Source organism: Gavia stellata, chromosome 2 (genome assembly GCF_030936135.1).
Source record: "Gavia stellata isolate bGavSte3 chromosome 2, bGavSte3.hap2, whole genome shotgun sequence".
In the NCBI taxonomy this organism is placed as follows: Eukaryota; Metazoa; Chordata; class Aves; order Gaviiformes; family Gaviidae; genus Gavia; species Gavia stellata.
The window spans coordinates 14,269,693-14,293,767 of NC_082595.1; the positions used below are offsets into that span (position 1 = coordinate 14,269,693).

The window sequence follows — 24,075 nt, forward strand, 5'->3', positions numbered from 1 at the left end:
AGACAAAAGAGAGTTGGAGAGAGATTATGACTGATGTTTGACATTACAACAGCGATTGCATTGTCAACCAAAAGACCACTAAAACAACAACAGGACAACACAGGAAAGGTCTTGAAATCCTCTACCACATTTACTTATAGGTCTGAAGTTAAAGCTTGGCCTGTTGCAATGTGCTGAAGTCGCTTGCCTACTCAGATGCTCATCACCAGCATTCATAGAGTGTTCACACTTAAATTCAGTGGGAAAGACATTTTTCTGAAATCTGAGGTACCAGTAGACTAGCAATCACATTCAACAATAACAAAAACCCTTTCACTGGTATAGTCTCTTACAAGTGTAATGAATTATTTCATTAAGAAAAATGTAGCTGACTGGTGATAGGTTTGTTCTTTCTGCTCGTGAAAGCCTGTTTAAATTCTATTTTTTAAAGCCAAAAACTCCTTAAGTTTGGAGACTCCTACAAAAGCTCTGCTGTCTTCAGACTGAACTAGGATTTCACCCTGTGTTTGAATATTGCTTTCCATTGCCACCAATGGACATGATGTCCAGTATATGTTACCAACTATCACAGTCCGCAAAATCTAAATCTATTTCTACAAGAAAATATATTTAAATCTTTTTTGTAATGACTAGTTCAATGAAGAACTAAAAATCTTTGTATCAGTTTTGTGTTTTCCTGTTCTAGGATGTTTTGTTGTGTATGTCACTGCCAACCTCAGAATGATTATCCTATTCAGATTATTTTCTTAACTTTATTTTGCATCAGTGCAAGTAGCATGTTTGAAGTATACCTAGATGAGCCTTGAATTGAGACATATGCCTGATCAGGTATTATCAGCATTTACCTCTTCAGATGGCATCTAAAATTACTAAAGTATATTAGCATTCAAAAGAGAAAAGTTCTTGGTTTCAAAATCATATTGTGTTATACTAGCTATTTCAAGTAGAAAGACTTGTTAGAAAAGTGACAACTTGCCAAGAAAGTCTCCGGTCTCAAGACAGTCAAATTTGTTTCAGCAATTGCAACTGTTAGGGATATGTGTAATATGATCCCCTGGAGTCAAGTTCTCACACTGAGGAATCAAGGTAAAAATGAAAATATGACTTTGCATAAATCAAGCACTTCAGAGAATAGATTTTCAACACACCTCCATGTCAGAGCTGATAAGTTCATGAAATTAGTTACATAACTAGATTAAGTTACTCTTTTTCCTATCAAAAAGCAGATGTTGATTAAAAAGTTATATTCTGCCCTATTACATTAACATCAAAATTACATTATGCTGTTATACAAAAGTGACAACTTATTTTTTATAATTTTTTTAAGACAAAGAGAACTGTTTCCCAACAAGAGAAAAACTGTTTCCCAACATTTGGGTTTTTTTCCCTTAATTCCCAATAGCTGTAGAGCATCTCCTCTCAAATACTGCACCTTTAAATAAAAGAACATGCAGGAGTAATTTACTGATAAATTCAGTATCAAATGTCCTCACAGACTGTTACCAGTTATATTTTATACTTTCGTTTTAAACTAGTTTCCCTGCAAGGTCCAAGGCATATTTAGTTTCTTCCTGCTCTGTACTTGATCATTCATGATACCAAAGGCACAGGACACTTTCTAGGAATAGTGTTATAAAATGCATTCAATTAATTCTGGGGGGTTTTCAGTGAAAATATTTCCGCGTTTCCTCATTTTCTTTTGATTGCCAAAATTTACCAGCATGAAGAATTTCCTGAAAACATTAACTTTATGACTACCATAATACACATGATTCTTACATTCATATGCATAACACAAGATTGCACTCCCTACATACAGAATATCCAGACTCCATTTTAGACTTCTAATCAGTGCTCCTGTGACTGAGTAACTCTATAGGGTCATTTCACTAACAACAGAAGTTAACTGTGTAAATGACTGACAGATTCTTCTTTTAAAAATTCAAAGTTTAAAAATCTGTGTTCAACCTGTAAAATATACTGATAAGACTCAGAAGAAAATAATTCTGTATCTTGCATTTATAAATCTTCCTTATTCAGCAAAATTATTTTTTTAAACTTATTTAATTGTATATTCTAATCTGCTTTCAAGTGAGAAACCTAGTTATTTATCATAGTCTAGGTGAAGAAAATAAGGATTTTGAGAATATTCAGATTCTCTGCACCTTGGCAAATGCTAGAAATTGCCTGATTTCCTCCCCACCTTGAAAGGTCCGGTAATGCTAGTTCTGACTCTGTGACCCTGTTTTGCGATGAGATGGTAGGAATGGATTTCCAATAATTTACACATAGACTGAACCAAAGGAACTGCACTGAAGTACACTCCTCCTTTCTATATACAAAGGCAAATACCCATTCACAAGTTAATTCTGGTTTTATCTGAGGCAGGGAAATTTGCACAGAAGAGCTATTCATTTTTCGTGGCAGAACTGATCTGAAGTCATCTCTCAATAAGGCCATTTTATTTGTGGGGTGGCACCCACATGGACAAGGGTTTGGAAACAGTGAACTGTGCAGACACAGATTTTGATCTTTTGTTTATAGTCTGTGTATTTCTTTGGGGAAGAAACAACTGGAGGAAGAGTTTGCAAATTCTACAGAGAAACATGGACAACTTTAATCTTAGCTGTAAAGAAGCTAAAGACACTATGCAACACATTGAATCCTCCCTTCAAATAGAAACAAATAGCCTTGCAACATCAACAAATAGAAAATAGACTAACAGATAAAAGCCAGATAGGGAGAGAGCAATGATTATCTCCATAATACAGTTCCATCTCATTTAATCTCATCTATTTTCTTTGCCAAATCTATAGCTTAAGTAAAGTACCCGAAGTATACTTTGGAACCATATCTGATCTTACTCTAAGACTTCAACAGCAGGGGCAAATACAAAAATCTCTGAACACCTTTTAATAGGTAATTACCTTCCTATAAAAACGTCCCAGCTATTTCACTTGATATTACTATTTCTTCTCAACATACTTCTCATGTCTCACACCATAAAACTTGTGACCAAACAGCTAGATTTTCTGGGAATCATAAACCCAGTATTTTTAGCATCAATCCTATACATAAATTTAGTTTCTGGTATTTAATGGATACATTTGAAAGTCTAGAACATGGTGTTAACCTAACAGTATAAAGTGAACTACAGACCAGCAATACTTCAAGTAATTTTAAAATTAGCAACTTCACTGCAGAGTGGCTTTCAAACATGCATTTAAAAGTCAGCATTTCCAATGACATTTTAAATATTTTAGCATATGCTTCTCCTATCAGCTTCTGAAGCAGAATATTGGCAGGTAACATTATCATGTACCTTTCCTAACATATGAGCAAACCAAAAGCAGCAGCAAGCATCTGTTACTCTGTAGTTCATCAAAACCTTAAAATTAATGCTGAAGGGGGGTGGGGGGGGAAACAGTGGTTTTCAGTTTACCTTTTGCATTGTTTTTCTTGCAAAGCATCCTTATTTTTCTTTCTTCCACATCAGAAGCACTTAAACTTCTGGTATCTTCATGTCTAAGCTTTAAAACAAAATTCAAGTTACTGTAATGCTATCTGTTAACATTTTTCGATGGAAAGAAATATATTCAAAAGTGTTGTTAGCTAAGAAAGTTAAACTCCAATTACCTTAGGTACCTCAAATGGAACAACCTGACCATTTTTCTCAAGTATATCAGCCAGTAAGGCTAGTGTTTTCTCACGAGGAACAACATTTTCTTCTTGAATTTTAGTCCAAACAGCTTCAGCCTTTCCCCAGTCACCATTGTTTCCTGAAACAAGATTCAAATCTTCAGATAAAAGCCCATTTAGAGTGTACATACATATCTAAAGTGATTCAAAAAAAGGTATATTTGGAAAATAATTCATCAGTTAATCAGGTACTTCCGCTTCATATGATCATCAACTTGAAAAGTTCTAAGCTACTTTTAATACACAGAAGACACGAGAAGATGCAAACAGAAAAAACCCAAAAGGATTGTATGAATTTTCAAATTAATGAGAAATCAGCTCAAAAATATTTCAGAAGTGTTCCTCTTAGCTCATCAGTTGTAATATTCTTGATTGTTAATTGTAAAAACAATTACAAAAATTTCTAAATTATTACAAAACATTAACACTGTAAGGTACCAGTTCTAAGTTCTATTCTGAAATTCTTGAAATGAAATCCTCTGGTTATGTTGCTACTGAGTTAGAGCGCCTACATCCCAGAGGTTTACCACTTTCAAGTCAAAGAAGTGTTCTAGGCCTTCAGGCTCTCATTTTGGTAAGAAAAAAAAGAAAGCATATCTGAAGACTGTAAAAGCTAAGTTTTCTGAAAGAGAAAAGCTTACTAAATTGCTACAAATTCACATAATAATTCAACTGTTTTCAACAAGAACAGCAATTTATATATGCACCACTGTACAAAACGGCAAACAAATAGAAAGCTGGACTTTGTGAAAGATAACAGCTAATTAATATTTGACTACATTCAGCAGGTGGTTTCCTGTGTCTCCTAAGTCACCAGAACAGCATTGACTTCTGGTTGTAGGTCCTATTCACAGCTACCTAACACCAACATCCGCTAGCTGTAATCTGTCCGTTCCATGGTTTAATTCAGAATCCCAGAAATGAAGAGATACAAGGCAAGAAGGCAGAGTAAGAAGGCGGATGATGGAACGAATCGTTCACACGTCAATATCTCAGCCTGTAACAGCAGCTCTTCAGCTGTTCTTCTGCTGTTCAATAAAGGAACTTCAGCTGTTCTGTAGCTCAGGCTCCACTGACTAAGTCATAACACAAGGAAAAGCTGGAGCAGCCACCTGGAAGCAGCATGACACACTTGGGTATTCTCTAGAATTGTTATAAAGTTGGTGTTGCAAAGCAGCATATGCTGCTTTGCAAACAATATTGCAATGCAATAGTGAAACGTTTCAGTACAATGCTCTCTTCTTTCCAGGAGTAGCATGGGTTTAGGAAAACACATGGATATGTAACTGGGCTGGTTCAAGATTCATGCCCACTTTCAACAAGGTTCTGGCATCACTTCAGCTTTTTAGAAGAGGCAGCAGACTTGGTGACTACCTTAAGTCAAATAAAATGATTGGTTTTAAGGACTAAATACTGCAGACAACATTTTAAAGCAGATTATTATGGCACTTTGCAGAGCAGGACAGAGAACGTCTTAACACTTCTTCATGTGTTTGTCCCTATGTTTGATACTCATGAGGCCACATCTAGAGGACTGTGTCCAGTTTTGGGCTCCACAACTATAAAAGAGATGCTAGCAACTGGAGAAAATTCAGCCATCAAGACAGACATGGGTCTGGAGCAGATGAAATAAAAGAGGAAGTTGAAGAAAATGAGTTTTGCGCAGCCTGGAGAAAAGCAGGCTAACAGGGGATCTAACTGCTTTCTTCATCTACCTGACAGTTAGAAAGAAGAGCAAGCCAGTCTCTCCTTGGAAGTGCACAACAAAGGGTGAAGGTGATGGTTAAAAGTTGCAGCAATGGAGTATCTGAGGATGATCAAACCCTGGAACAGGTTGCCCAGGACGGCTGTTTGATTTCCACCCTTGGAGACACTCAACATTTTACTAGGCAAGGCCATGATCAGATCTAACTTTGAAGCTGGGAAAGGGATAGGCCTAAAACTCCTGAGGCTCTCTCTAGCATAAATTATTCTGTGATTCTACAAAACCAAATGCATTGTTTTCAACATTTTTGATCACAGCTTGGACTAGATGGTAGATTCTTTTTTATATGCTTAAAAATAGATCTGAAGTTATGACTTAAGTGCACAATGACAACTCCCTACTGCACTTGTGCATGGGGCAGCTTTGATAGATAATCTAAAATGGTTCAAAGCAGGAATGTGCATGGTTTTTGTCTTTTAAGGTGACAGAAACCCACAAATATTTTCCACTTCTTTCAATAGATGGAATTGATTTTGTCTTTTGAAAGATGACTGGAGATTTTGCATGACAGAATTTGATGAATTGTATCTTCTTAGATTCTCTTCCTAGCAGGCACACTGTCAGACCGAGTCACTGCCAGAGGTGAAAGGATGAGTGGAGAAATAGGAAGGCTCCCTCCCTGTTGAGACAAGATTGTTCTTCAGGCCTACTTGATTTTTTGATGGTGAACCAGTATATGCAAAGCCAGAATTGGGTAACACTACAGTTCGGTTCTGAAGCTTTCTGAGGCTTTCAGGAAATGAAAAGGAAGAAAGTTATCAAGGGGTCTCTGGTCATTTTTTTGTGGAAGTACTCATCTCTTCTGCTCGTGGTAAGTACGATGGGGAAGAAGCCTCTTTCATTACCATATGAAAAGGAAAAGGGAGTTTGAATAATATTTTATTTAGCATTAAAACATCGCTAGTTCTAGCAACCAAAAATATACATGGGGAACAGCCTAAAATTACTTCAAGCTCACATGCAAGTTTTCCCATGACCAAATGTATCAAATTGCTGTGACGGCTCATTTATATGCACATAACCAAAGTACACAGCAATCCCTGTAATGCTTTTTTTAATGTCCCAATTTACTATTTAGTGCTCCATATCCAATCTTAATAGAAAATGTTTTTTTTCAAGACTTTAAAATAACAAGAAATGAAGTTTCCAAAATTTATTATGTATAATACAGTATGATACACTGAATAACAAAACCAGCACAGATTGAAAAAGACAGAAAAATAAATGAAAAACACTATAGATACATCCTACACCAAGTCTGCAGCATAGAAATGAACTTTCAATTTTAAAAACTGTTCCATTCCTATAAATGATGCAAAAGTTAGGTTGTGGCTGGTGAAGAATTGGTAGATTTAAAAAAGAAAAATAAATGCACCTTTCAGAACCAGATCCAATTACAGGAGACACCAAATCTTCAGTTACAAAGATTTAACAAATGAGCAGTTTTTCTTCTTTAAGTATATTAAAAACCGAAACAGAGTAAACTTTCAAATTAGGACACAAGACAATACCGTGGATTGGAAGAATTGTACTATATAAGCTCTATGAAAGTGTTGAGGTCTGCAGGTAAAAAAACTGTACTCTCTCCCCTGCAAGATGCCTCAGAAACTTTATCTAGGCTAATTGCATGTCAGGATAAAACTCCTCTCCAATTCAGGGATATTTCCTATCTCCAACCACTGAAGAAAACAGATTACATCATGAAAAAGATCACAAGCTCACTTACCACACAGTTGAAGCAGGTAGTAGTACATCTCATCTCTATCACATTCAAATAGATTTTGAGTTAATTCTACCAACTGTTCCAAAGTCTCCATCTTTAAAAAGAAAGAAGGAAGAGCATAGTTATACCTCAGCCAAACAATTATTTTTCTATATATGTGCACTTCTATGCTGTGTGCATTCAGCCAAAATAATATTTCTGTTTAAGTATGTACACCAGCATTTACACACAGCATTAAGTTCACCTCATCAGCCTGTCAGATGTCCTTTCACAAACATAAAAATCAAGCAATGAAATATTTCAAAACAATTTTTCTTGGAATATAATGACAGTTACATAGAAGACATCATACGAGCCACATACCTGATTACTTGATATACACTTTTTTGCAAACCACTGCAACCTTCCAGAGTGTGCTCTCAAGCCAGGAGTCTGTAAAATATTTCCACAAGAAGAAACACATTACCTCGCACAGAACGTTGTAAGGAAAAGTAAACACAATGTAAGTACTCCTAATAAAAGCTCATAGTTTTTGTTTGTTTTTTGAAACCTAAATGAGACTACAAGTTCACAAATAATCAAGTTTGGTTGCATTTATGAAAGACTTAAAAATTTGCAGTGATTTTATTCATGACATTTTCCTTTTTTGGTTGAACACTGCAGAGAGACTTGACTTAACATACACTTCAGATAAACTAAAATGCTAAATAATTTCTACCACCACAGTAACAGAGTATTATTGCTATCACCCATGGTAATCATTTGTATTACTCATGGTAAAGAATTATACCAGATGCTCCCAAACTGTCTTCACAATGAAATTTTCATATTCAACACCACTGCAATGTCTCAGCAACTAGAAAACCATGCCTCTCAACCACATCATCACCATTTGGTACCCCTTCTCTGCTAACATTAGCTATTTTCTTACAACAATTAATACTTCTCTTGCTTAGTAAGACAGAAGAATTTACAGAGCAATATCTGTTACAACTGTAACGCGCTGCCAATACAGATGCCAGGTATACTAACTGTAAGGCAATTCCTGTTCCAGAACAGAGCAATGGCTTACTCTTAAGTGTGTGTACAAGGAGCAACTGATGTATAATCGTTAATGTGCCACAGTTCTTTTTGTTATTATTTTTCCCAGGTTTAATGAGCCTTTGCTTATTCATTCTTTTGCTGTTCTGAGCAGACTACAGCTACAGAATACACATTCTCAAAAAGGTTTCAATCCTTGGAAACTCCATTTGGTATGGACTACCACATTGTGCCTTCTCACCACCACAGACCATAATCAAAATGACGGTTCCTCCACTTAAATAAATTCTTAAACACAGGAAAAGTCAAAAAGTTCTTAAAGAAACATGTTACAGGCATACCAGTACCTATGTCTGATGTATCTAAAAAAAATGATACAACCAAAAACCTGTGTGCAAAGCATTAATCATTTTCACCTCTTACCCTAACCTCCCACAGAGTTTACTTGAATTTACTTTCTTTATACTCTCTTGTTTTAGCACAAGGATCATTTACAGAGAGGACTCTGCTTTCATTTCAGGTGTCCAGATTCACATAAATATAGCTCAAAGTGATTCTGAGGAAATATCTGTTCAACCCTACAGACAAACACGTGTTTTGACTCATGAAGGCTTTCAGCTCTTAACATTATAATAAGTCTCTACTGTTTAAACATGAAGTACAACTTCCAAAATTTGAACATGACTTCACAGAAAAGGTAAGAGGCAGATTGAACAAAAAGCTGTGAGAACTACTGAGTCTCAGCGGAAACAATTACCATTTAAAAAGCCAATTTACCTTCTGTCTTTTTAAGACAGATAATTTCCTTTTCCTGTATTCTCCAAGAGCAGAATTATTACCATTACGTCTTTCTGAAATAATTCAGCATACACCAGAAAACCAGCTTGCAAAACTTCAATCAAAAATGCTAAAATTTCCTAAAGTCATAGGAAACAGTGTTCTGCAGAACAAATGTTAGGCGATATAATCCTGCCAACCATCCAAACCATTTTATGCAATTATTGTAAGGTTTTTTAAAAAAATAGGACACTAACGCCGCAGTTCTTCAACATGGACCATCTTTTCTATGTATTTAACTGTACTATAAACATAGTCTCAACCCAAGAGGTTACAGAAAAATAGTGGCTTCAAGTATTCAAAAATGGTGTATATTAAACACAGTTTTGCTTTCCAGGTACTTGCTTTTTTTCCCCCGATTAGGTTTTTTCCCCACAGTTTTTTTATGTTTACAGGTACCTGTTCAGTGTTTTTTAAAGAGCCACCAAGCAGTTTCACATAAAATATGCTGAAAACTAACTCAAGAATTAACATCTTACACAACAGGCTCTTGAAAATGAAAAAGAAGTATGTTGCCTGCATTTGTAGCTAATCCTCTTTAGGACATGGTGAAATTCAAATGCTGAATTCACTTACAACTTCCAATATCATTGCTGATCCGAATGCCAATGAACTCAACAGCTCCAAAGCTACAAACTTTTTATAGTAAATCCGTTCATGTTCAGAAATGATTGATGCGTCTGTCACTACAAGGACAGCTGAGTTATACAACAGATATCCTTGCATTTCATTTTGAAACTGAGAAGTATTTTCACATACTGCAGGTCTCAATCATCAAAAGAACATCTAGGTCAGATTAACTAAATCTCCAGGGCTTGCCTGATAGTCCATATTTGTAGCTTATCCCTTACCATCTTAGGGAATTTTAAACATTGCATTTAGCAGGAAGCAGACTTTCTACAATACAGCAGACTAGAACACAGAATTAAAAAATGCAAGGAATAAAAAAAAGTAAAAACCTGTTACTCTAATTACTCTTCCAAATTCCCATTTAAAATTTTGATCTTGCTTGTTTCAGTGTGAAAGAAAAAATTTCTATTATTGAGTCATAGTGTTTTGTTTTGAGGTTTTTCCCCATTTTTAGAGCATTCACTGCTTTAAAGAATGAAACAACTATTGAGAGTCAAGCAATTCACACAGCATATAAACTAAACATGGAGGTTTTCTGGCTTTTAAATTCTCGGAATATAAAACAGCTGTACTGTACACCAGTCCAAAGGTTCATCTAGCTTTTTATCCTCTTCTTAACAGTGCCTGTGGGAGAATATGAAGTGACAGAACCCCCAGCAATACTTGCCCCTTAATGCTCTTTCACTCTCCGACTACCTGACGTTCTGTGGGTCACAATTTCCAGTAAGTGATTTCTCCTCCAGGAGCTTTTCTGGTTGCCCATGGAAACCCATAAGATTTATCATTCATAAGATCTTTTGGCAAAGGGTTGCCTCATTACCTTCTGCAGAAAACAACCAAAATACTACCACCTTTTGTTCGTTTTCAGCCTAGCTACTACCAGCTTCATTTGAAGCCCCTAGATTTGATATTGGAAGACAATGCACAATTGATTTCTCTTTATGCTCTCCATTTCATATTGATTTCATGAGCAGTAAATATAATAATTCCCTGTTTCACTGTTTCTTTTCCAGACTAAGCAGAACTCACTTCCTTAGTCCTATCTCCTACAGAAACCATTCCATACTTTTGATCACCTTTGTTACCATCTTTGAGGCTCAGCATACAACCCTACGCTAATTTACTCATTGATTCTATACCTTCAAACACAGAAAGTGAAAACTAACCGGACGGGGAAAAAATATGCTTCATCTTTAGAAGAACTCTTGCCAAGCAGCACTCAAAAATCTTGCGAATGCAACAATCCTAACACACTGAAAGCATGTGATTTCTTCTCTTCCTTCCTAGAACCAGCCACTTCAACCAGGTGATGGAAGGTGTTCCAATCACCAGAAACATCTTTCCTGTACTAACATTTTTATTTGAGCTAATTTCTACCTATTACAACTGAAAGAAAACAGATTGTCTGGGAAAATATTGACCTGTCAGAGAGGATTCCACTTGATATTTTTCCAGATTTTTAGATAATAATAGAAATTTTCAAGTTTTGTCTACGTTAGTGTTCTGTAACTGTTACAGCTAATAGACCAATACTATTTTTTTTACTTTTAAAAAGCCTTTTTTAAAAAAAATAAGGAATTTACAGAAGACATATGGAAAATATTTATTTACTTCTCTCCACTTGCCTAAAGCAAACTTTTTCTCTTTAAACACAAAACTTACTTAAGGAGAAAAATCACAAAACCCAACATAACAGACCAGAAACCCTGTAGTATTGTTCGGAAGATGGACTTTCAGAAAACTAAGAGTTGAGAATATCCCCCAACGGTACCACTTTTGCTATAGCTGGCTTAGGATGCATAACTATTTAAAAGCCAGCAAAAGCATTTTTCATTTGGCATATACCTGACACGAGGTAGATTACTCTTTTGTTTTAACCTTCCAATACTGCACTTCCACAAACTACTACTGTGCACTGGTTGGCAAAATAATTGTTACATATCCTGGGCAACTTATTCTAGCCTTTTATAGTATAACTTCACTGTGAATAACACATCAATCCTAACCCTTCAAGTTTAACTCTGCCTTCCTTAAGTGTTTTATGGTTTCTTCTAGATCATTACATTTTCCTCATAAATTTCAGTCTTTTCTTAGGGAAACAGTTCTACTATAATCACCGATACAAACATATTGGAAAGAAACAGCCAAATTTTATAAACACTATCCATGCTTCACTGTCTGATGTTTTTTTTTTGGATAGGTAGATCCATTCATTCCTCTCTCTGCAGCTAAAAAACCCAGTAATAATAAGAGACAGCTAATGCTGTTAAGTAAGAAGAACATTTCACAATGAGTTACATCAACAGCCGTAACAGACTTATGTTACCAGTACTAGAACCAGTTACTGAGATTTAGATGCCAAAGCAATGTTTTGCAAGAAAATGCATTACTTCTCCAAATAGACAGGCTTAAACAGACAGCTATAAGAACTGATGTATGTCATTTCTAGCAGCTCTCTCCAACATAAGCATTGGTGAAAACAGAACATTTGATGGGAAGTTCTTAATTTAAAGACAGATTTTTCCCTGATTCCACAAAAATGTCCATAAAATCTCACAAATTCCATGCAGCTTTAATGAAGGCTGTGATATTTTTGCATGGCAGCTTAAGTTTTTTACAACATAAACACTGTATGCTATGCCTGAATCTTGCCCTACATTAAAACTCTCGGCAGAAGTCCTCACTTCTCTTAAGCAGTAGGTGTACTGCTTAACCAGAAAGTTCAAAGAACATGCAGATATAAGTGTTTGTACCTTATATAGCCATCTAAATCTAGTTGATAGATGAGATGGTTAAAATTATCTTACACTTCTGTTATATCTTTGCCTCTTATTAAATACTCCTTCACCTTCAAATAGCAATGCATTAGTTTTCAAAGATACTGATTATGTGGTGCTTATGGGCATGGTTTAGTGGTGGACTTGGCAGTGCTAGGTTAATGGTTGGACTTGATCTTAAAGGTCTTTTCCAACCTAAATGATTCTGTGATTTATATTAAGATTTTTTTTTAAATAATCTTAAATCTGTGTTCATACGCATGAAACAAGGATACCACTTGGCTCCATTTCTTAAATTATGCTATAAAGATTATAATGTAAGTGAAGTACCATAGTGGGATACACAGAAAATACAGAAGATGGTTTTGATTACTGGTTCTAAACAGACGAACTTTTACCCAATAGTCCAGAAGTTTATAAAAGAAGCACCTTTAAAGACTGAGAGATCCAAAACCGATCTCTGCATCAAAAAGCATCTTTCCTATTGCAATCACATCAGCTATCTAATAAAATACATTACCTTTCTCTAGCTCTGCTTTTCTTTAAGTCATTGTACTACCAGAGTAACACTAGAGCTACATCTGTATATGGCAGGCAATGGAAGTAATACTTTTCTACAAGTTCATTTTCCACCTTGAAAGAAGCTTAGCTCTCACGGATTTCAAAAATGGTTTATTTAGCGATGGCATGAAAAGATATCCTCATTCATTCTATTCTTTCTAAACAAAAGAAAACCTTGCAAGCTGCTTATACCTAAGACAAGATTTCTCTAAAAAAGGAGGAGTAATTGCTTTTGGTTTTTGTGACCAATTTTGCCCAGAAATAAATAATATGACTAAGCACACCACAGTTTCCATGATACTGACTTCTTTAATGAGAAGCTCATCTGAAACATCCCAACACTTGCACAACTTTTTGGGTAACTGTATGAAAGCTTTAATACAATTAAATCTGTACCTTCAATAAGACTACTTTTCAAGTTTGATAATGACAACAAGTACCCTAATATAGCATCAGAATTTTGAAAATTATGAATTGCTCCACTGCAAGTTACGCCTTCAAAAACTATACAGCTACAGTGTATTTGATATTTTATTTGCACTACCTGATACTTAAAGACATAAATGGACACATGTCTACATATTTATCCTCCCTAACTCTCCTGTTGGGAGTGATTACAATGCAAGCTCATGCTCTCCTTTCTGCCTATCCTACAATCACCTGAGGTAGCAACTAGCCTACTTATACTATGTTAATTTTTTAAATAAAAAGCAGCAGTAGTTCACAATAAGAAAATGCAAAGCATACTGTCTCTACTGTGAAAAGTGACAAAACATCAGTTGTTACTGTTGTTTGTTTTTTTCCTGAACTATGCATTTGCCTCAAAGCTTCCAACAGTTACATAGTTCCCAGACTTTACCAACAGAAGTAGTACCTGTTGAGTAAATACTCATTATTTTATTTGTTTCTCTTGAAACAGGAATACATGTTGCTTTATGTTAGGCAGGTCAAAAAGGTAAGAAACTGATTAATTTCCGAAATACCAAAATAAAAACAGGAACAAACTTTACAACTCTAGCATTACTCATGATAACTGAGACTGATGTATGTTTAAGTACTATTGGAATACCCTACATTTACCAGTAATATTTCCAAGAGAAATTCTGCAGTAAAGTAGTATTATAAAAAAAAAAAATCATTAGACAATAAGAGACCTTCACAACAATAATCATGTTGGAAGAAAAGGTGACATTAAAAATATGCAAAACCCCTGCACAAAACAAAATCTTCAAGGATGTTCTAGACTCAAAACAATGTGATCTTATGTTGTATTTTACTTATTTGAAACATATTCATTTGCTTTCTTTTAAGGAAGCAGTAATTAAGAACTTCTAAATAACATGCACTAAACTTATGAGCACCCTTTTTTTATTAACCCACACACACACACAAATGTGTGGACACAAAATCCAGCTTCACTAATAGCTGTATCAGGGTCCAGTTTCATAAGGAGAAGTAATGCTTTTATTAGACTAATAGGACTCAATAGTAAAACACAAAAAAAATCTTTTTAGTAATTATAGGGCTTGCATGCCTAAAAGCTCTTCAGTGTTCCCCCTCCCTCTCAGCTGTATACAGTTACTCTAATAAAAGCTATTACACCCCCTACAAACTACTCTTCAATCTCAGACCACCGTTATCTAATAAAATTTGCATTCAATGTTCACAAACATTTAAATTTTGTTCTCATCACCTCCACTCTTTTCTTAACTGGACCAAAAATAAATCCTTGTAGGTAAATTCAGACACTAGATACAACCATCATTAAATTACACGTTAAAAAAACCTAAATCCTACTGTCGCAAAGCAATAAAGCATCTTCTCCCAATAGTTTATCTCCAGCATAAAATCAGCAAGTCTCAATTTTATGATGTAGACTCTTAAAAAAAGCAATCTGGATAAAAGAAGGTTGTAATCTCTCAGTATCAAGTAGAAATATTCTCATTGTTTTTATGGTAGATTAAATCCAATGGCAACTGGTATCTTGAGGTCTGCTGACAGTGAATGTCACAATTCTTTGCTTAAATCTGTTTACCTCCTGAATTAAGTTGACATCTGTTGATAAATATATTCCTGTACACTAAACTCACCTAAAACAGTTCTTTTGTCAGGTCTTGAATTTTAGCAGGAAATGCCTTTTCTTGAAGTTATTCACATTGGAACATATTTCATTAAAATATTTCACAACCATTTGTCTGTCAATTTTTCACATAATGTCTTGAGATATGTGAGATATAGTATTATATATTTAACTATTAAATATAAAGCATATATTTAGTATGAGAGCAGAAGATGAGGCAAATATCACACTTAAAGTCTGGTTAAAAGAATTCTGAAGCCATGCACTATGCATTGCCATTTTCAACTAGGTTCCTCTAGTGGTAGCAAACTTGTACAGGTTGGTCTTCTACTAAAAAAATTTGGCATACAGTTCTGAGATTTTTCCCTATATCCCAAATACAGCAATCCTCTCTTAGCCTTCATTTCTGGTAAAACTACAAACAGAGCAGAACCTAGAGCTTTTACTCTTTCATTGAAGGAACGATTTAATTTAATAGCTGATGTGATTTGATCTAGAAAGATTTCAAGGAGTATCTGTCAAACAATAAAAAAACAGCCAAACATCTCTACCAAATCCTAGTTCCTATCAGGAGTCCATAAGCTTCTAATTAGAAATGCCAGTGACCTGATACCCTTTTGTAATGTGGTGCTTGTTTTGGGTTTTTTTTACCGAAGTATTTGGTGTCCCATGAAATACAGTTTAAGGTGTAATGATTTTATCAATACAGTGCAGAAATGGATTTAACACCAGTTTAAAACCCTGCATACTTTAGCAACAGGTGTGAAGTGTTGGCTTCCACTTCATGAAAACATGGTTTAGACTTTTGCTAAGGAGATTTAAAGAAGGGCTTGCTTGAACCTCTGCCGCAGGACTGTTACAGTACTTAACAATATGTAAGTCTTGTGACTCTACCAGAAAGAGCCAAGCATGGACATGGGCTTAATTACACACAGATTCCGAGAGTATTTCGGTAATTGCATTCAGCATGAATAATAAATGAAGAAAAACAGGTGAGTCTAGAAATATTCAACCATCATGCACGTAAAACAGCTGCAAGTATGAGATCTAAGTGCAAAATTCAGATATGACCAAATAATTGAAATTGAACCAAAATGACAGATAACTATATTCTAACTACTTTAGCTAGTGAAATCTTTAAACTTCCATGCAGCATGCAAACAAAATAACAGAATACCAGGTGAAGAGGGGAGGAAGTAGATTCCTCTAAGGTGGTTTAACATTCTCTTTTTCATTCCCACTCTCCTGGATGACCTTCACATCAGTCCAGCTCTCAACCATCAGCTCAATCAGCTTAATAAAGTGGCAGTCAACAACTGAGTAAACATAATGGAATTCCAATTGTCCAGTTCTGGCAACAGGTAAGAAGCTGTGGATTGGAGGGATTTGGAGGACTAGGCTGTAGAAAATTTTCTTACCATTTATATACCAGACCTAAAAGAATACTAGGTCAAGCAACTCTTCCAGACTCTCTGATCTACTATCTGGACCTCTGGAGCAACACACGTGAAGAATTACGTAAGATGTCTCGCCAAGACAAAATCTGATTAGATGTCATCAAAATAAGACAACATTGTAGAAGACAGTACCTTTCTAGAAGGTACTTTTTCCCTAATCGTATTTATTGAAAATTCATATCCCTTTCTTTTAGCCTACATTAGTTTTAATGTAGTTTAATTTAGTTAAAGTCAAAATGTATTGACTTTCTTTTCTTTCTTTTTTCTTTTTTATGAAAAACAAAATTGAAGCGAAAAAGGCAATTTAAGTGCCTTTCCAAGTAAGGGAAAAAATCTTAAGTAACTAGAGCTAGATTTGATGACACAGAAGTCATGCTGTGCCACTCCAAGGGAAAGCAAGCTAGTACGTGATCTTACGGTAAGGAGCAAGAAGAGAGATGTTGCAACTTTGTTTTGACATGATCACCTTTGAAGGACTCAAGACAAAAGCTAACTCTTTAGCTGAGGTGCAATTAAGAACTGAAGACTAAATCATGCTTTGATGTACTACAGCATCCAATGGTAGAATTTGTTCCCAAGTGGAAAGCAAAAGAGCATCTACCAGCACATCCCTCTACCAGCATAACTTCAAGGGCTCAGGAATCTCCAGGCAGAGCTAGAATAAAACAGACTTTTGAGAGCAGCCAAGGCTACCTCACTTAGAGGTATCTTCTCAAAGAGGCTTTCTTCCCTAGCTAACTGATACAGAACAAGTGAGAACAGACTTTCAAAAGCTTAACAAGGCAGTCTAGCAGCACTGGACACTGTTACCTTATCAACCAAACTCTGTGAAGCCTTAGAACTTAGCTGCATTTTCCCCCACAGTCTTCTTCATCACAGCTTCACTTCCACTTAGCATCGCCTCAAAAGAGGCTCACAAGACCAAACTACCACATGCTTCAGTTTACTTGTTCTGGTATCAGTCAGGTGCATTCTTCGCCTCATCTCCTTTCTATTAACTTTTTTGTTGTCTTTTATACTATCATTCTCTGCTTAGTCTTGCTGTCCTTCCAGCAAGCAGATGAGCCCCAGAGCTTTCAGCTTTCTTGCTATGACAATATCCCACAGCATGAGCTTATATATATGCATGCACAACGCATTTGTGACTGGATAATATACATACACAACTCTGACCTAATTTTTATAATCTCACTCAAATATTTCCCTTCTTCCTTTCCGACTATTGTCACTTAGTTGTACTTTACCAAACATCGAGATTTAAGAGTTATTTTCTTATTCCTGGGGCTTTGAGTTGCAAGTTTTTCAAAGCAGCAGTTATCACTAAGTTTCACATAAGCATCTAGCGTACATCTAATTTCTAAAAATAGCAAGAGCAAAGAGAGGCAGTGGCCTCCAATGAGTAGTACCCCATTCAAACCACCACATCCTCCATGATCTTCATTTCCTTAGCTCCTAAGGAAATTTTTTTCCAGCTTCATTACTACCCTTCTAGAAACTCTTTATTAACTCTGTAGATACTTTTAAAACAAATGGTATCATTAAAATCAATTGACCATCATAATCAGCAATACATGATAAAAGTGCATGCTGAAAGGTAATCTATGTCTAATACGCAACAACATCTAAAAAGAGAAAGCAGCACCAATTGATCACCTTTACTGAATATTATTTCACAAGAAAAATAGAAAAACAATCTGAGATGACCAACAAGGGAAGTAATTTAGTCACAAAAACCACTGACTACAGAAAAGGATACACATACACCTTGTACTCTATCTTCCACATTATATTCATTAAGGCTTCAACTTCCCAACAAACAAAAAAGCAAATAGTAACTTGTTTATGGTTTAAAAAAATAATCTTCTTCGGCAAAATACCAATTTCGAGGGGTTTTTTTCCCCCCCTCGTGGAAAAAATTTCTAGGAAAAATATTTAACATATTATTACATAATAAAAGCATACTTAAAATATAACACACCGTGTAGTAATTTATTTTGTGCCACTTTATCCACTGGTAAAATACATGCATACTATTCCCAGCTAAATTCCTCTACTCCTAAAAATTCTGGAATTTAAAACCTCTTTTTCTCAACAGCATATATAAAGCTCTAATTCATACTTCATGGAAGTCAGGTAAGAGCAAGAAAACCTACTCTAAATAATATAAAAAGCCAGGAAAACTTCCATTTAGTCTCCAGATATCACGTTTTCAGATTTACGCCTAAGTGTCTGTCTGTGGTTACTAGTAATTTATGATCAATGACCAAGTACTGAATATTTGCAGAGATAATTTGGCACCTCTTAAGAAAATGACAAAAGTTTCAAACCTCCACAATTTGATTATTTGCTTAGTATCCTATTCATGGCTGAACTTTAGTCACCAATGTAAGTTTTGAGAAATTAAATGCCAGTATCAAAGAAACAGATGCTAAATCACACCCAGTACCAGTTTTATTCATTTAGCTTTAATTTCACTTCAAATTTTCAGATTTCATCCTTTTACCTCCTATGTGCTTTAATCACTATAAAAATAACTCAACTCCTCAGTATCGTCTGCTGTCAGCTACTGATATTTCTCTTCTTCTGTATTATAAGAATTTGAGCTCCAAAAAACCCTCTCAGAACAAAAATATCAATGCTTCAATATCGTGCTTAGCGATTTCCACACACCCCGCAGCAGGACAGTATTGTTCCACCACAGACAAACAAGCAGATCTTCAGTTAAGATCTTTTAAATGCAAGAATTCTATTAGATAATTCAAGTAGGGATAACTGGTATCTCAAATATTCTAGGGGGAATTTGGAAAAAGGCATACTTTGTCTTAGGAAGGAAAAAACCCAAAAAACTAGGTTGCAGAGCTGTGTTATGTACATAACACAAAAACGATGAGGACAAAGTATTACTTCTGCAAGACGTCTCCTCCCACACATTAACTGGAAAACTTATGCAGCATTTTAAAAACATACAACTGTGTTAAGAAGGAAAATAATCATAATCTGGGTAGACTCTGCAGCTGCCCCTTTGACTTATCAATTTCAGTAAGCACAATTTCAATCAAGTCTAGATAAAATATACTAATCCTAAATAGACCAAGTTTGTCACCTACCACTTCCTATAAGCTGCTTACTATCCTGAAAAAGAGAGAGAGAAAGAAGAAATGCTAAATTAAATGCCAAACAGTAGCAGACAGCGCTTGTTTGGCTGATTAACTTGTAGACAAGCATTACAAATAAATCTGAGCATGGTCTGCAGCAAATTAAATTCCAGTGCTTTCAAGAACAAAGAATTCCTTCGGAAAGAGGATTAGCAACTTTACACCCAGGAATGGCAGTTTAATTTAATTGTTCCACAATCCGATATTTAATATGCAAATATCATTTTGATATATAACAGCAAACTTGAAAAAGTGAAGAAACAATTTCAATATACAAGACTGTCTCTCTTCTGAACTGCAATTATACAAAATAAAGCTGGTCGAGGTTTTTTTTTATTATTGGGATTGAATTCTATTAACATGAATCAGAACAAGTCTAATTAAAGGTTAAAAACTTTAAATGTTTCTAATTAAGAGTCTAAATAGCTGCACGATTAGAGTACTATAGTTAAAATCCCACCTCAATGACCTTCCTGGCCTCTTTGTATTTTCCTGTTTGCAAAAAGGCGAAGAAGAGATCATAAAGAGCCATCATGTCACCATATTCTCTGCTTATAAAATCTGAAACTAAAGAGAGAATAAAACTCATTAATTTACTAAATATATTGAAGCATTTTAATATATACATCAGATAGTCCTAATACTATAATTTTCCAAGCATCACAAAACTCCAAGAATAAGCCATAGGGAAATAATTTTTGAAACATACGGAATTATTACAACATATTACACAATTTGTTGTAGCTTTGCAGTTAAGCATATTTAAGATGTTTTTTCCACTTATCTGCACTATATTTTGAATTACATTCAACAAAACAGACTACATAGTGGCATTCTCTGCTTGTAGAGAGTGAGGATATAGGATTTCTTAACTGCACAGCTATTTGAAAAACATATGTTGTTTTACTATTATGTTACTATTAAGTTGTTTCTTATAGTAATATATGTAGCTAGAAAAAGTATTAGCAGTAATCTTTGAGAGCTTGATGATGTATTATCCAAACGTTAGGATTCTTCCACATTTAAAATTAATACCAATTTTCCATCTGAAGAATGCAGGCATCATTTAAGTGCTTTAAAGTTACACATATAAACACAAACAATTTTTTTCTTTCAGTTGAAAGAAATGATATACAAATCATCGAAGTAAAGCCTCTAGAAAACACTCCATATAACCAGAGAGCATTTGACTACATGCAACTAACCCTTTTGCAGAAGATCCGTGTCTCCTTTTTCTATCAGTCTACAGTAGATGTTATGAAGCTGAAGAATTTTACCATACTTCTTATAACAGTTGATTAAAGCTTCCAGAGCTGCTGGCATGTCATCCCTTGTGGAATGAAACAAAACAAGAATAAAACCAATCAAATATTCCGAGCAGGAGCAGTGCATGCTGAACCCACTTTAGTCTTGAAAATTTCAAGAAAAATTCATTCAGCAGTCTACAATCCAAGAGTGTATTTCCCCCCGTCAATAAACCACAGTTATTTTTACATAACACAAAGTTTTCCTACAAACACACACGTATGCTTGACAGCCACAGAAATGAAATCAGAACTACAGATATATGCTTAAACCTCTTGGTAGTATAATTTTTGATTGTATGACCACTGTTCACTACAAATTAACCAAAAGTATGAATACTATTCGTCATTGGGTGCACTTAATTTCTGAAGTAAAATTCTTAAGTTCTGCTATGTACTATTGTGACAAAACCCCAATTCCATGGCAATTTCAGTTTATATTTGAGAGTACCATTTTTCTTGTAAGTAATACTGTGCACATTATATTACCTCCAAGCATCTCTGTTTAGACATTTTCAGTTTTTAAGCTCTTTAAAATTTTTCCACAGCATTTTTATTTCAGTATAGATCTCCAGAGTTAACTAAATTAACCACAGCACTTTAGCTTGCTTTATACTTGGTTTTACACCTTCATAGGCTAGCTATAAATCATCTATTGATTTCCATTTTGTCACAATTGCAGGGTTAGCATTTTTCGATTCTATAGAAAGGGCAGAATCCAATATATATTTTCTGCAATAATAATGATGTGATTTTTTGCAATTAATTCAACAATATATTAAGGTACAAAATGTATTTTATGCTGCCCTATCCATGTCACATAGACCCATGCATTAGTATATATCCATGGTACTAGTAAATGAATGTGTAAGATGCTGGCTTCCTTACATGCACTTATTCAGGAGCCTATGAGCAATAAGTACCAGTAACAAGTACAATATTTCCACTGTTGTTATCTCAGTCCTTTGCTGACTTTTTTTCCCCTGCATATACATTATTAACATCTTCAGAAGTGTACATAGTTAAAATGCAAAACTGAGAAGCTATAAAAACAATCAGATCTGGAACTTAAAATAACAACAAATACAAATTAACATTCCACACAGTGCAACTAGCAGAACTAAATCATCTGCTGTAGACCCTTTTGCAAAGGATTACAACCCAATCCAAAAAAACCAAGCCAAAACCAATGGAGGACAACCACTGAAAGACTGGTAAAAATATGTGAAGTTATTCTTTGAAGGGGAAGGTTTAAACTGAAATTGAAACAAACTAAGACAACATGCACAAAATGTAGTAAGTAGTCAAACAGTCAGCAAGACTGCATTTTAGATTTCAAAAGTCATATCAAATAGAGTGTGGTGAAAGTAGGCAAGGGGGGAAGAATAAATAATAAAAAAGCACTTAGCAGCAGCTGAAGGACAAAAAACTGACTTGAAATAATAATTTTGCATTCCTGATGCAACTTTATTATTGATCAACTGAACCTTAACAAATTAATATACTACTGTTAAAACAAGCCGCATTCAGACGTCCTCTCCTCACACTGCATTTCTTGTGCAGCACAAATTTTGCTTTTTCGAAGAATGAACTACCTAGATTACTATATACTATCTTGATCTAGGCTAATATTTTAAAAATTTTAAGAGTAAACCACAGAAGAATAACTAATTTTGTTCAGTAATACTGGTATTCTGAAAATGAACCTAAGATGATGGATTTCTACCTTATCCCCCTTACCGAGCCCTGTTTACAGTGCATCTTCTGGCACCCCATGGAGTCATTTGAATTTTTGTCATTGGGGGTGAAGACTAAATTACAGGTTAATTTCAAAACTGCAAGTAGATGTTGCAGGCTAGATTACTGTCATAAAAGAGAAATACTATGGTAGTTACCATAGACAGATATAAAGCTTTATATAATCAGTATTTTTCTTCTGCTTTAGATGCAAGTTCAGTTAACATTTAAAAAAAAAATAACAGTTTTACAGAAAGCTACTCAATTCCTAAGGAGGCACAACAACATTTATACATTCAAATTAAAGTTTTCAGTGATAAATCTAGCTTTTCAGATTGATGCTCAAACAGCCATAGTATTGTCTCAGCTGTATTCCTAAAGGATTAAAGTGACTGTTTTTAGGTCAAAGCTATCAATAAATGAATGAATAATTGGAATGTCATTCAAACAGGAACTTTAAGAGTTTTCTACTCTCTAAATGTATACTTCTGAAGGCATTAATACTGTATACACAGAGAAAAAAAAGTCAGCAAAGAACTGAGATAACAACAGTGGAAATACTGCACTTGTCACTGGTACTTACTGCTCAAAGGTGCCTGAATAAGTCTGCATTTAAGAAGGTCAGTATCTTACACATTAATTTACTAGACATTTATTTTCAATCTACCGAAATCTGATATATTTGTTCTGTCGCATTCTAGCAACCAACCAGTCATCCAGAGTTTACTAGAGAATGGCATTTGTAAAACAGATAAATGGTAAAACTGGCAACAACCAGGTATAAAACAATAAAATGTATAGAAGTTCAGCCCCTAAAAAGAAATTGTTTGTACCACTACTGCGAGGAAAAAAAAATGAAGCTTACGCTTGTACTCGAATTAATATGATTTATTCAACAACCTGCAGTATTTCTTAATTGTCACAAACTGCAGTTAATTCCAAGTAAGTACCAGCAACTATTTTTGTAAGCAGTTTTTACCATCTTGTTAGAAAAGCCCAATGAAAACTAGGAACTTACTGTAGGCTTCAAATTTTGAGTATAGGTAACATTTTAATGTGTTTCTTATTATGACTCACTAACTTAAAAAAAGAACTGCACAAAACGTATTTTCCACATTTTAAGAAAATGCTATACAGACATAAGGATTTCAAGCCAACAAGCAGCTGTACATTTGAAAATATTTGGCAGTCTTTCTGTACAAACTTATGCACGTCAAACATGCTTTTATCTTCCCAAAGGATACTTACCACACTACTACATTAAAAGCCTAGTCCAAAATTACTACTTAATTAACATGGATCAAGTCAA

At 34.9% G+C, this 24,075-nt stretch overlaps 1 protein-coding gene across 2 annotated transcripts in view; it reads right to left on the minus strand.

Moving 5' to 3' along the window:
* LRPPRC (leucine rich pentatricopeptide repeat containing) overlaps window positions 1-24,075 on the minus strand; it is a 93,049-nt gene that overhangs the window by 21,164 nt on the left and 47,810 nt on the right. For both annotated transcript variants that reach the window (XM_059834563.1, XM_059834557.1), the window contains exons 24-29: window positions 20,931-21,055; window positions 20,186-20,292; window positions 7,551-7,619; window positions 7,191-7,281; window positions 3,637-3,779; window positions 3,443-3,530 (exon numbers count right to left, since the gene is read on the minus strand). In XM_059834563.1, coding sequence (XP_059690546.1) covers window positions 3,443-3,530; window positions 3,637-3,779; window positions 7,191-7,281; window positions 7,551-7,619; window positions 20,186-20,292; window positions 20,931-21,055 — 623 coding nt within the window. The remainder of the gene's footprint in view (window positions 1-3,442; window positions 3,531-3,636; window positions 3,780-7,190; window positions 7,282-7,550; window positions 7,620-20,185; window positions 20,293-20,930; window positions 21,056-24,075) is intronic.